Source organism: Diplotaxodon limnothrissa, linkage group LG11 (genome assembly GCF_057381915.1).
Source record: "Diplotaxodon limnothrissa isolate DT_005_m linkage group LG11, D_limnothrissa_male_GT1.1, whole genome shotgun sequence".
In the NCBI taxonomy this organism is placed as follows: domain Eukaryota; kingdom Metazoa; phylum Chordata; class Actinopteri; order Cichliformes; family Cichlidae; genus Diplotaxodon; species Diplotaxodon limnothrissa.
In genome coordinates, this window is record NC_140606.1 from 23,215,229 (window position 1) to 23,230,379 (window position 15,151).

The 15,151-nt window shown below is 36.9% G+C and overlaps 1 protein-coding gene across 1 annotated transcript in view; it reads right to left on the reverse strand.

Annotated features, from left to right (window-relative positions):
* Window positions 1-6,650: 6,650 nt before the first annotated feature.
* The window catches only part of grik3 (glutamate ionotropic receptor kainate type subunit 3), a 94,640-nt gene continuing 86,139 nt past the window's right edge, over window positions 6,651-15,151 (reverse strand). The window contains exons 13-16 of the mRNA XM_085365373.1: window positions 11,049-11,266; window positions 8,032-8,257; window positions 7,534-7,784; window positions 6,651-6,845 (exon numbers count right to left, since the gene is read on the reverse strand). Of these exons, the coding sequence (XP_085221499.1) occupies window positions 6,651-6,845; window positions 7,534-7,784; window positions 8,032-8,257; window positions 11,049-11,266 (890 nt within the window). The remainder of the gene's footprint in view (window positions 6,846-7,533; window positions 7,785-8,031; window positions 8,258-11,048; window positions 11,267-15,151) is intronic.

A 15,151-nucleotide genomic window follows, 5' to 3' on the forward strand; every position in this document is an offset into this window, starting at 1 on the left:
TGCCCTGGAGTGTCAAGCATAACGTCATCCAGTGACGGCCCTTTCAAGGTCATTGCTGCCCTACTGGTCTGTAGCTCCACTCCACTTTGGAGCAAGCTCATATGCAGTGTGTGAACTGAAACATTTGTAGTATTGAGGTTTTCCACATTTTTCCTAAGAGTGGACTCAGAATATTGGCCAGCCCTCAGTCCTCATGAACATCAATGAGCCTTGGCTGCACATGAATATGGCACAGATTCACCAGTTGTCTTTCCTTGGACCATTTTTAGTATGTTGGCTTCTAACCACTCCATACCGAGAACACTCCAAAAGACCTGCTGTTTTTGAGGTGCTTGGACCCAGTCATTTTGTCATTACAATTTGGCGCTTTTAAAAGTTGCTCAGATCCTTACACTTGCAGTTTTCCCTGCTTCCAATACACTGACTTTAAGAACCGTTCTCCAACTGCCTAATATATCACGTCCCTTGGCAGGTATCATTGCATAAAGACATTCGCATTGCCTGTCTTTGGTTTTACTGTTGTGGCAGACATTTGAGAATGATCTCTGTACAGTACATGGTATTGAAAAGGTGCTGCAAAGTACTAATGTCATTTATTAGCTTAGCTAGTCACAACATGGACACCAGTATGAAAAATTTGATCGGAGATGTCAGCACTGACACACAACAGAATGGACTGTTTTGTAGAGTGAAAAACTGTTAATGAGGATGATATCAGTTTCGCTGCATTGTGCACCAGGAACCACTGTCTCTTAAATCATTATACTGTATATAAATGACACAAGAGTAGTTGTCCAGGATGTCATTTTCTCCCTGCAGGTCCAACAACAAACACATTACCGAATTAAAAAAAAACCTAAACACATATTTACATAAGCTATCTCAGGTTAAAGCACATTTGACTTATACATGATAATTTCAATAAAGAATACCTTTCTACTTTTGAAACACTAAAGGGAAATAATATTTTTGAAGGTTTGTTTAATAGAGTGTTGCAATGGTTTTATCAGCAAGGCCCACTTGAGATCAAATTGGACTGTATGAATATGACTCATGAACTAAAACGAGTTCGACAAACCCTCCTCTAGATAAATAATTTATGGCTCAACATTGGGCTGCAGGCCATTAACATTAATTTGAACACAGAATATCCATCAGAATGAAAAAATAGAAAAAAAATGTAATTTTTCCTAAAAGCCTCTCCAACATAATTAAACAACACTGCATGTAACAGCTTTTTAATTGATTTGTTTTTTTATTAAATCCATTTAGTGATTGTGTAGTTTATTCAGAAAGTGTAATTTCTTAACATCTGTTGAACTACTTCCAGAGATAATCCAGAGTGCTGCACTACCAGTCCAGATTCCAAGATGATCTCAAAAAGTATTTATCAGTCTCCCAAATTCTGTTTTATGCTCTCTAAGTTTCTCATATATGACTTGGGTTCTTTTATCTAGTGGAGTTTTACTCATTATTTGCTCTTTCTTCACTTCTGTTTCTCAAATCTTTGAGGCTACCCAACTGTTTTAGAATCATTTTCTTTATTTAATTTTTTCATAGTCTCGTAATCTTTTTTTTCTCCTCACTTCTGATGCCCTTTCACATCTCTCTTCATCAGTCTAGCTCCCTTTCTCTCTAAGTTTCCCTCTCTCTTTTACATACCCTTGATGCATTCCTGCTGGCCCTAGTCTGTCCAAAGGGATTAATTGATAGTGAGAGATAATAAATCTTCCCATTAGGCGCAAGGCCCCTGCCCATCGCTCATTATGCACCTGCTGCTCCTCAACGGCATGGCCTGGGGTTTCCCCGGCTTTTTTAACACACACATCTGCCATCCCAACGCCAGCAAGGTTAATCTCTTTCTCTCTATCGTAGCAGATTGGCTCTCTCTCAAGACACATACTTGTTCATGCATGAAAGCCATTTAAAGCACACATGTCTATTTATTCTTTCTCTTCTTGTTTTTTTTCTCAGAGTTGAGAAGCTTGGATATGTGCACGCTGTTGTATGCAAATGCAACAATCTAGAGAATTTGAAAAAAGACCAGCATACAAAATCTTCAACTAAATAGGAAATATAACAATCTAGAATATGGATACTTATAGAATATGTCAAGTCTTCAGGTGTTTCAAAATGTCTCAGTTTCAGCACATAGACCTGTTTTGTTAAGAATGTATAATCTATGTTGTCATTTTTCTATGTTCTGTTATGATATGATCAGTTTTGTTTTACTGTTGCAAATTATACACTTTTTGGCCACTTTACTAGGTTATTTTTTCTTTTAGAGTGCCGCGGTTGTTAGTGCTAGGCCATTTGCTCTCACTATTTTAGACACAGCTGATCTACTGGGATTTCCCCGCATAACCATATGTAGAATTTACAGAGAATCTGGAAAAGAAAAAAAAATAGAGAGAGGCATTTCTCTGGGTGAAATCCTTCATTGAGGTCAGTGGAGAATGGCTAGAGGGTTTGAGCAAATAGGAAGCCAACAGTAACTCAAATAACCGCTTGTTACAACCAAGTTTTAGTGTTAGGGTTGAATATTCTTTAAATGCCACAGCCTACTGAGCCACCCCTCATTATGCTTTGCTAAGAAAATTGGAAATATTTCAGCTAAGAAAATTGGTAATGTTATAAAATATAGTATATAAGGCAGAGTGTGTACAATTTTAATGAGCTTGAAAGATAATGATCACTTTTATTCTTCAACAAAGCCTGAACTCTTCTAGGCAAGCTTTTCTGCAATTTCTTTTAGTCTTCAGGAAGAGTTCTCAAAGGGAGTGCCAAAGAGTTTGGTCTTTGATGGATTTTTTTCATATTTCTTAGGGACATGCCTTTAAGATACTATTTATCAAGTAAGCATGTGATGCTATCATGTCAGCATGGACCAAAATCCATAAAGCATGTTTCCAGCATCTTGTTGGCAAAAGGGGACCAACCTGTTAGTAAGAAGGTTACCTACTAATGAATATACCAGTGAATATATTTTTGAATATTAATCTTATTTTCTATAGAAGGCATTTGGCTAAGATAACTTGCTTTATGCCATCCTATTATGCAGCCTTTCAGTTTGATTTCAAATCCTCGAATGTTGCCTGAAAGCATCAGATGTTGAGTCAAAGTCCTTAAACAGTGGGCACTGACTTCTCTTTCCACACATGGTTGTTTGTATTTGCAATTAGACAATATATTTTCATCATCATCGCTTGCTGTTATACATTTTTGTTATGTCTTTGATGTTTCCTTATGCATTCTGCATAATGGCATAATGCATAGTCACTAACAGGTTCTTCATAATGATAATCAAAATCTGATTCGAGGAAATTGAATCTAATCCAGTAATTTTGGGCACATCTGCAAGCTTTCTAACACGAAGCAACCAAAATCACAGAAATGCAAATAGTACCTTGAATGTGAGACTCACTGCAAAACGTTTAACTGCAACTCTGAATGTGTTGATACTGAAAGCTCAAAGATATTCAGTGATAACATGCTAAAGCCACATCTTTAGCACGATGGAACATCACTAATCAGTCAGTAGATCAACAGATATAAATAGTTTGTATTTTTATTTAAAACCTCATATAACCCATACAGCAAACTGTACAATTGAATTATTCACAGTGTGTTAAAAAGAAAATAATTCAGTAGCTTTTATATAGTATTTTGTCGATTTTCCCCATGTTTTACTCGGCTGTGGGTTATTCTAATGTTCTTTTAACACATACAGTTACTAGGAAAACAAAATCTTTTTTTCCTTTTTTTTTTTACAAAACCTTACAAAAACTATATTCATAGAAATTCTGCATGTCCACAAAGAAAACCCTGGTTGGCACCAACATATTTATCATATTGTTTGAGAGGTTTTCTGCCAAATGATAGAAGCTTTGCAACTGAAAAGAAAGGTATACATAAGAAGGCATACCATCATGACTGCTAGAAAATCAAAATTCATATCACACACTGCTAATGGAACACACTTTTCTCCCACATTTCTTACAAGTTTGTGTAAAATGACATTATTCACATTAATTTATTTCTTAAAAAACATATATATTCAGTAATCAAACTGACTGGATCAGCCAAATCCGAAACCCTGTTGTAATTCCAACTAATCGGATGACATTTTGATTTACTTTCACATATTACAGACGTGAAAAGCAATCTTGTCTTTCAATAACCTGCATGAAAAGCTACAGTTCACATGAGGGTAACAGTAACGTAGCAGAACCATGTATCAACCACAGCCGTACCTTAGACCAGGTTGTCATCAGGATTTCATGAAGAGTGAAGGTCCGGGTTAGGGTTACGTAATATAATCCTACTCTAAAACAACGTCCCCCAAATTCTTAGGAAAGCTCAGCATTTCCATTTCATTTTCACTTCATAGAAATATTCTCGCCATCATATAAGAAGATTTACATACTGTATATTTTTTCCATCCGGATGATATTAATCCAATATACCATATCATATAATGCATTTCTTTTAAATAAATTAAAAAAAGGTGTGGGGCTATGGATTTGGGGTAAAGTGAGGAAGTAGTTAAAATTGACCTCTCTAATGAAATAAATAGCATCTAGAACATATTTACCTGTTAACAGAATTCATTTATAACAGTATAAATTTAGCAAAATACATTTTCTCCTGCTGATTTTATCTACATATTCTACTTTGCAGGAGGGAATTGATAAAACAATAATACAGTCAATCTCTACCAAATCAATGCTTAGTATTACAGACTGGAGTTTCCTTGAATCATAGATAGTTACAAATTACTATTTTGTTGTTGTTGTTGTTGATGTTGTTTCTGCGTATCAACAATTTAAACCTCACAGAGGTTTGCTGTTCATTCAGCTTTCAGGCGACAGCAGCTCACAGACTCCTCGAATTTTTCTTGGGTACGACACTCGCTTTAGATACAGTATAGCATACAGTATATGAGCACACAAAACTGTGATCTGTCACCACATTGTCTTTCAGTATGTTCACACACGACACGTATGAATTCAGTCCACATCAGGTAATTGAAAAGAAGAATACGGACGTTCTGGTCGCAGATGACCTTCAGAATCTTGCTTTGCTCATTTAAACCCAAACTTATGCCCAGTATATATAACGCAAACCAATCATTTGTCCAAAAAGCCTGCAGATCACACAGATGAATGGAGTGTTTAAAATGTCAGAAGCAGTTGGGACATTCAGTGGTCCTGTGGCACATTCAGACACAGACCAAACACATATTTTAGTGAATATGTCATGCTTAAATGCTTGAAAAAAAAAACAACAACAAAAAACCCAAACAAAACAAACTCTGTCTCTCAGTTGTAATATAAACAGAAATGCCTGAACTAATGCCCTTCAGCCCAATCAAGAGTTAGAGATTTTAGAAAAACTGCAGGCTGCCACAACTAGTCAAAACTGCTTCAATATTTTCAGTATTATTATTAAAACTGTTTGACATTTTTGACTTTTGAACAGGAAATTGATCAATAAGTTTTCCTGTGTTGTTTGTGCAATAATTGTTTTACATTACATTTTGATAAACATTTTTTTTTAATCCAAGTTGGTTTGCTTAACCATAAAATATAATGTATTTAGGATACCTATTACCCTGCATGGTTTGAACAAATTTTACAACAAGATTATTACAACAAAATTTAAAACGCTCCAATTTGCTTTTCATTGGACTTTTCATTGGATGCAAGATTTGTGCTCCTAAGTGAACCGTTCTGCCCCATATGCTAATGTAAATGCTTCTACTGAATCATCATATCTTTGGCAATCATCATTTTAAGTTAATAAAATTTAGTCATGTACAAAATTATTAGACACAAAAGGTATTACTAGGACCATTATAGCAAGGTTGTATCTCTCGTTTTTTAATACATCTCAACAATCCACTTTGCATCAGTGACTATGATTGCTTGTGTCTATCAATATAATTAATTACAAATTACAACTAACTTAATTGCTCAACTTTTAACTAGCCGTCCACCAATAACAATACTGCACATACTAAATTAGTTTTCCTATACCTTTTGACTCAATGACAACCATTAAAGCCCAGACAACAAGTTTGAGGTAACATTATTTTTTGCTGTCTGAGGCCATTTAGGAGTGTGTAAATCAATCAATTGGGTAAAGGTAGAAACTCAATTTTTGCATGTGGCAAAACTGAACTTCAATCAGATCTCCTTCCGTTCTTGTATTGTATATCTTTCATTTATTGCCATTGTCCATAGAGCCATTCTTCTCGCTGTGTTCTGCTAAGTTTTTTCAGCCTGATTCAGGATTCCTTGAACATTGTGTTTTTTTTTCCTTGTGTTTCTATGTTGCGCACGTAAACATCAGACTTGAAACTGATTGAGTGTATATACTGTTTCCTTTCTCAGGAATGGGCTTTTTTTCTTTTCTTAGAACCTCACTGAATCCTGCTTTTACCTCTTTCAGTTTGGATTACAATGGTGAATGTTGTCATACCTGTGTGGCTGATGCTGCCATTTTCAGTTGCCCATGTTTTGTTAGTGTTCCCATGTCACTGTGGTTAATGCTGTATCTGGTGATCCCATCTATACCATTGTCTCTAGTCACTGGCAGTGCCCCTGAAACATTGCTCAGCAGGCTCTTGCCCTGTGGGGAACACATTGTCACGGGAACACAGGAGTCATCCCAGTGCTGCAGCTCATGTTGTCCTTTCCTGGGAGTCGTCGGTCGTTGTAGGCGTGCATGTTGATCACTGCATCCGTCTTCACCATGACTGGAGGCTGAGGTTTGTGTTTCACCCGTCTCTCGCAGGTGAACGACAGTCTGATCTCGTCCACCATGGCACTGCACAAAGACCTCTGGGCAAAAAGGGAGGATGCGGAGAGGGCAGCGAGAAGGAGAAGAGGGGAAAGGGACGGGGGGTAAATGCCTTAGCTTTAAATTGTTCTGACAGCAGAGAGTGTCGGCAGTCTAAGGAGCACAAAATGGATAAAAACATTTATGTTGGGTTAATTCTGGTATGTTTGCATTGTGTGCATGTGCATGGCTGTCATCAATATCAAACTGCAACACCACCCCGCGTAGAGTTCACACAATTCATTGTTTCTGTGTCAAAAAAGTTTGGTGTGAGAACATGCAACTATTTTCTTAACATGACTCAAATTAATGATTTACAACAGCAAAGGCGCTCATGATATTCTGACATCGCCAGTGACTAATAATGGATTACGTCTCTATGCTCCAATTTGCAATTATGCTTGTTAAAATAAGTAAATATTGTGGTGTTATGGCCAAGTCCTCCTGGGGATTAGCCAAAGGCATGCAAATCCTTTTATAACATGTTTGAACGAAAAAGCCATGAATAGAGCACAGCTTTGGTTTAGCGGCTATATGGAACGCAGCAAAATAACAAAATGGCACATGCACCAACTTCTTAGCAAAAAGGTGAATCAAATGCTAGTACAGTGTAATTAAATTAATTTCTAAGTAATTTTCCATGCATACTTAAAAAAATATATTCTTCTGTTAATTTATGAGGACATATACCTGCTCACGTTCCGCAGTCTTCCGTAGTTTGTAGATGAATTCAGCAATTGCCACAAAAACAGATAGCACTAGGCCAGATGCCAGCACAATGAATATACCACCCAGGTTCTGGATACCCATGGGGCCTGTTTCGCGATGCCGTTCATCCAGGCAGCTGCTCCCACTCCACCACTTCTCCTTTAGCATGTGTAGGCGCCCATCCTCCAAGATGCTTAGGATTGCTATGGAGATTTTGTCTCTGTACGGAGAGCCTGGAAGCAACATAAGGCCTATTTTACTTTGGAAGAAACACCAGCTGGACTCTGTGATAATAAGGTTCATAAACATGCTGTGACACACTCTCACTAGTAGCTTAAAAAAAAGTTTTATGTTGCTGCCACATCTGAATAGTAATACCTCAACCTCCTTCTTCAAAAAGTAACACATAACTTTTGAAAACTTTTCAATTTTTATAACTTCTAGTCTCAAATATACTCGTTAGCCATTTAAAAGTCCTACCGAGGGGAGTGCCGATGCCGTAGCCTTTGCTGTCGATAAGTCCTCCCACCTGTGTCAGGTTACAGTTCCTTCTAGTGATGTAATCAATAGTGGTGGACTCCGTAATGAGGGCATAGTCTGACTTCAACACCCTCTGAATACCATCTTCAATAGACTTCACCAGTGAAGTTCTTGGCCGGCTGCTCATAAAGGCCCACATCTTCTCAAAAGTAGAAACTCTAGATTTCTGTAAAGGATGAAAAGATGCAGTTTTTAAAAAGTGACTCATTTTAACAGTTCCCTAGCTGCAGGCGAGAGAAAGTAGCTAAAAAAAAGTACAATGCTTCTGCCACTAAAAAAAAAAAATCAATTTTAAATAAATAAATTTCAGATGTTAGATGCCCCAAGGTGTTAAATCTGAAAATACTGCTAACCATAAAATCTCTCTAGTCCCTCTGGAAGAAAAACTTAGGGGGATTTTTTCTCCTTCTTTTAAAAAAAATTGAATAGAAAATGTCAGAGATGACACTTGTTCATTTACAGCACTTAACAATACAGTTTCTTAGCTTGTGATCAAATAGATTTAAATGATTACCCATATCTTCTTTGTCACAAGATTAAAGGACAGTAAATTAAAGCTCTGTACATATCTGTCCTCATAAGTGCTACTGAAGCAGCAATAATAGACAGCCTTGCCATTAGTGTTACATCGGGCTATGTGGTATTTCATGCAATTTTCTAGGAGGTCACATTTATGCCATGTCTAATCCTAGATAATTACTATTTAAAGAGTATAAGCCATTTCAAATTGTGAAAGATGCCACTATAAGAAGCCCTCTATTATTGTTAACTGCAGTATAAGCACAATCTTGGCTGCTTAAAACTGAGATATGATAGTCTGATATTAAAACTTTAAAGTACCAATTAAGATGTATGGCAAATGCTGCCAAGTTGGCATCTTACCATATGGTAGCTTAGTACGGCTTATTTGTGTTACAGCAGTGTGTAAATTACGAATGACTCATAATAAAGAACGTCTCCCCATCTTTCCCCAGTGAACAATGGGAGCTACATCAGGCATTTTTTCAGCCTATCATTAGTAGGTGGTAATAGTCATAGACAGGCTCCTTAGTGCACTTGTTTTAATCCAATGGGCAGCTCATAAGATAAGTTCTGGCCTATAGTGGTTGACTCTTTTTCTAGAGAAACGAAACATGTGCTACAACACTATTATAATTTCACGATCATGATTTGAAAGCTGTCTTATTCTGGATAAATGTAAAACTAGACTTAGATTGTGTTATAAATGTGTTGAAATAATCATCCATCCATCCATCCATTCACTTCCGCTTATCCTTTTCAGGGTCGCGGGGGGCGCTGGAGCCTATCCCAGCTGTCATAGGGCGATGGGCGATCGTGGCTCAAGAGTTGGGAGTTCGCCTTGTAATCGGAAGGTTGCCGGTTCGAGCCCCGGCTCGGACAGTCTCGGTCGTTGTGTCCTTGGGCAAGACACTTCACCCGTTGCCTACTGGTGGTGGTCAGAGGGCCCGGTGGCGCCAGTGTCCGGCAGCCTCGCCTCTGTGGCTACAATGTAGCTTGCCATCACCAGTGTGTGAATGTGTGCGTGAATGGGTGGATGACTGGATATGTAAAGCGCTTTGGGGTCCTTAGGGACTAGTAAAGCGCTATATAAATACAGGCCATTTACCATAGGGCGAAAGGCGGGGTACACCCTGGACAGGTCGCCAGTCTGTCGCAGGGCTAACACACAGGGACAGACAACCATTCACACTCACATTCACTCGCACATTCACACCTAGTGGCAATTTGGATTATCCAATTAACCGAACCCCACAAGCTGCATGTCTTTGGACGGTGGGAGGAAGCCGGAGTACCCGGAGGGAACCCACGCAAACACGGGGAGAACATGCAAACTCCACACAGAAAGACCCCGGCCTGATGGTGGAATTGAACTCAGGAACTTCTTGCTGTGCGGCAACAGTGCTAACCACCGTGCCACCGTGGCTTAAATTATACACAATCTCAATACAATCTTAATCCCCAAATGGTAGTAACAGAAATCATCTGGTATCACAATCTTTTGGTAGCTTTTTTGACCTCAGTCCTCTGTATGTGCAGCACACAGCACGTGTGACTCCATCCAGAGCAAAGCTACGAACAGTTGAATATATTTTTCTAAATAAGTTTAAGACCAAATGCATCCATTTGCAGAGGCTTTATCTGCTCCCTGGTCTCATCAGTATTTATCATGCTTCTCTGCCTCATTGAGTTAACATCATTAAGCCGTTCTGTAAGAGCAAGTAGGAGCAGAGGGCACGTGAGTCTTGGATAATTATACACCTGTGTCACCTATTTATGATGCAATAATCACAACCGTGATTATCAAAGTATTGAAACTGATCAAAAATAACAGTTTTACATTGGAAAAAGTAACATAAATACAGATTACTTCTGCATACATGGTAAACTGCGATTATGGTGATACTCCTTTACATAAGCAAAATGCAATTCGATTAATCATCAGCACATCAATATTGTTTTCAATGTAAACATTATCAACAGAAAATATGCATAAATCAAACTCGACAGTGAAGACTAAAGTATTCATGAACTAAAATACAGGATTTGCAGGGCAACAAAAAAAACTAGGGCAGGCCCTGAAAAAGTATTCGTTTTTTTTTTCTTTATTCCAATTGAATATCATAATCTTATGTGTCTTCAATAGAAATGTGCAGTGTTTTCATTTTCTTACTCTGAGAAACTGTAACTCTGTTACATGTGTTATTCAGCACCACAGCAGCAGAAGCATCTGAAGCAAAGCTCAAAATAATGAAATAAAGTCAAGACCCTTCAGGCAATCGCTGAAACTTCGGAATAAAAAAACATCATCTGGAACACATCAAACGGTGTAGAGAAGTGGAGAAACTAAAAAGAAAAAAAGCCTTTGCTGTGGGAATTAAAATGTAACTGAATTTATATGTGTAATATAATTCTGATAATAATACTACCATTTGTACCTTGAAGAAAGACATCGTTGCACCATCTTTGACCACGCCGTACTCGATTTTGGTCTGCTTGGCAATGTCGTCAGCTGAGTCCACAGGTGAATCCATTCTTTCCACAGTGAGGAAAGCTGCTAAATTAGCTGTATAGGATGATATGATGATGAGCGTGAAGAACCACCAGATCCCACCAATTATCCTGGTCGACAGGGCTTTGGGCATCAATTCTGAGCCTGTAGGCAACGTAGAGTGAGAGACTATTAAACAATTAGCTATATAAAACTGTACATGCCAACAGTGTAACTGAATAAAACAAATGCAGTGACATGACCATGCATTTTTGTTAATTGGTCTGCAAATGTTTTTGGCAGTGCCACTAGTGTTGATCAAGGTACTGTCAATGAGGAAATGGAAACTGATGCGAGCTTGCCAGGTTAGCCACACTCTAAGCTTAGAATTCAAAAATGGCAGATCAGATCAGTAAAACTGTATGGTGCTTAGAGTTTTACATTATTTTTATTTATTTATTTTTTCAAGCAAGATGAAAATGAAATAATTGATGTGTTTGATTGTATTCAGTCATCAATATTTTCTTAAAGTCAGCTTTGGTAAAGCAACTGCAAAAGAACTTAATCTGTGAAAAAATAGGATGTGAAATCTGATGAAAAGCTTATTTATTTATACCCTCATGGCATTTCATAACTTATCATTTCTTTACATTGAGGTATTGTGTCAAATCATCAACACCAGTATAAAAATGAGAAGAAAATAAAGGTAAGCTATAATACCTAGCCGGACTGACAGTGCACCTCTGCATCAACCTCGACTTTGAGTGGTCCTCTGCTGAGTAATACTATGTTTACAATGGCTCACTGACTGGTGTTAAAGTTACTTTATATCTCATCTCTGACAACCTTTAAAATACCCTTGTGCTTTGTGCACTCTGTTACTTTACTGAGAAGATTTACGAGGGCAATTCTGAAGAGTAACAAGCCCACAGAAGAGGGGCAGAGTGGTCAGCTCTTTAACCTCTTCTACCAAATTTGATTGGATTTGTCCTTTGTGGTCTGACAAAGACTCTGCCTGGTTACAAACAAGGGAAGACAGTAGCATCCTTTAATTCACTATGACTTCAGAGATGGAAGATCCAGATGCATTCTCTTGTTGCACTAAAAATTAAGTGAAGCAACGTGTAACTCAATTGAATTCCACACTATAAAGCGCTGCTGTCAGCAGGGAGCAGTATATGGTGCTGTATCAGAAAACTCTAATAAATACAAAAAGCAGATCAGTCATGTAGTGCCAAGGAAATAAAATGGTGTCAATATACCATACAGTTCTTTGAAGGTCTCTTGTAAACCGAGGAAATAACAAAGTACTTTCTGGGAGAACAATACAGATCCTATGAGTAGCCAGCGGTTCACATCTTGGTGTCCAGGAGCTACACTGCCTTTTTTGACATTTCAGAAATGTTTCCTTTTTTAGTGATCAATTAACAAAGTAACAGATGAAACAATGTGTGTATTGATTAATATTTTACTATTTTGCAACAAAACATTTTACTTCTGGTTAGCTTTCTCTTGCATCCAGTATATATCTAATGCTAAGCTAATTAGCATTATGGCATTTTTTTTTCTAAACTTTCTCAGAAGAAATGTCGATATGGTTATTTCCATAACCAATTAAAGTATTTCTAAAAATATATACAATATATATTACAAACAGTGTATATATTATGTTTAACAAGCAAAAAAAATGGTTTTAAACTAGTTAGCTAACCTAGCTAAAGCAATATCAATAGCCTATTAATCTTTAGCTGAAATAAAAATTCACTGTCCCTTGATGTATACATTTTCCAGTAAAAAGCGGTGAAACTTCTCGTATTATATTGCATACTCTCAAAAGAAAATATCATATTTTACGAGTTAAAAATTAACTCATAAGGGCTTTTTAGGCGACAGAGACTAAAAATGTTTAAGATTTTCCTTAATAACTCACAGACTGCTTCCAAAACACTAGCAATGTTTTGATAAAATTAACATACATGTGCACTAACTAAAGGTGAAGTTGATATCTTTTCACTAATAAAGACATGACTATAATATTTTAATTCTATAGGCCACTGAAAAAAATACATCAAACTAACCCATTAGGCTTTGTCTCAAACAGGAGTAGTCAGCAAAATAATTACATTGCTGTAGTACTATAATAATTTATCTTTAAAAAAATGTTTAGCCTATATACTTTCAATTTAATATAGATTTTGAGTACTGCAAGCTATAACTTCAAGGTAAAAATGTATTACTGAAATACACTGATGACTGTGACATTACAGATGTTTAATCTGGTAATTAAAATAAACTGACAATACAGCATCCAATCATTTGGATGTATTTATTTGTGTAATGCATTATATAGCATTTATATTGATATATTTTTGTTATTATAAAATAAAAAAAAATTAAATTTAAATGTATATTATCAAAATATTTTCATTTTCTCATGGTAAGGTATGTCATCATCACAAACAAGCATGATGCCTACAATTGTAAATGTTAAAACATGTCACAGTTGTGTCTTCTTACCATTGCATCAGATCTCTCCTATTGCACATTATAAAGTTCTTATCGCCGATACAGCAAAGCAAATCCTTTCTCACTACAGCATTTGATTTGCTATACTTTGCTAATTCCACTTAAATGTGAGCAATAACAATGCTTCAAAAACTATGGTCATCGCTTAATATTGAAAAAAAAAATAGCCCGGCTGATTTTTGAAAGTTAATTTGAACTGAATTATGTAAAAATTGTAGTGTTGCATTTTTAAGTCGTAAGATTATGCATTATGCAGTACTAGTTTCGGTTGCTCTCTTGTTCACAAGAGGTCGCCACAGCAGGTGGCTCCGGATTTTTGATTTATTTTGTTTCCTGATGCAACCCTACAGGGATTTGCATCTCCTGCCGGCATGGAACTAGAAATCTTTCACTTGTTATTGAAGGTCTGCATTATAGAGGCATTTTGATTCTATATTAATATTATAATGTTACGAGTTCTATATCATGTTGAATGAATCTATTTTGAAATAGTTGTTTGAGTTGTAAAAGGATTTTTCCTTTGTTTTGTAAGCTAATGCATGATAAATATACCATCTCTATAGCTGCTACTAACATCTCAACATACATTCATCAAAACACAATAATTAAGAAGTCTCTTTGACAGTATGATGTTATTTTCTTCTCAATAAACGAACAGATTGCTTTGCATCTAATAATGCCTTTTGAGTTGTCATCCTTTGGGGGGGAGAGTAAGAGTTTCTCTTTGCATTTAGAAATGCATCGTGCTAAGTATGATGCACCTGGTTTTTTGGAGTGTTTCTTCCCGCAAGCAATGTCTCACCTCAACACTAGCACTCGGCTTTCCCATGAGAATAGCTACCTGCACTTAGCATTCTCTTCTACGGAGTCAGACAAAAACTCCTTTTCCAAGCTTGAGGCTTTTACTTTTACTTAATTGGTTTAAAATAAGGACACTTGTGAATGGAAATGTTTGTCCCATTGCACGCAAAGTAGGCTAAGTTAATTTTGATGCCATTCTAAAAAAAACAAGATACAAAAAAAAGCAAGGACACTGCTCCAGTTTCTCAACCAGAGTGAGAGAAACCCACCTCAATGTAATAATGTGTAAATAACAAAATAAAGAATGCTATATTTAAAATTTCAAAACAAAAAAATCATGGTAAACATACATTCACAATCCTATTTATATTATGCAGGGAGATGTGCTTTAATTAATAAAGAAACGATGTCATCACAAATATCAGAAACTGCATTGCAGTGCTTATTTTGCAGAAGCCACTTTGCAAGAAACGTTCAGACATGATGTGAGCAAAAACCTACCGAGACCCCAGGAACACATCTGAAGCACACAAAGTGTTTGCTTTTGCACCTCCTCATATTTTATGTTCTTTGTGTTGTCTAGGACACCTCCCTCCCACAGACAAGCTGGTAGATTTTTTTGGATTTTCTCAAACACGTCCATTTGCATTTTAAACATGTCAAGGAAATGGCTTCCGTCTCAGCTGCTGTCACTGTGTTTGGCAGACAAGCAAGGGAAGTCTG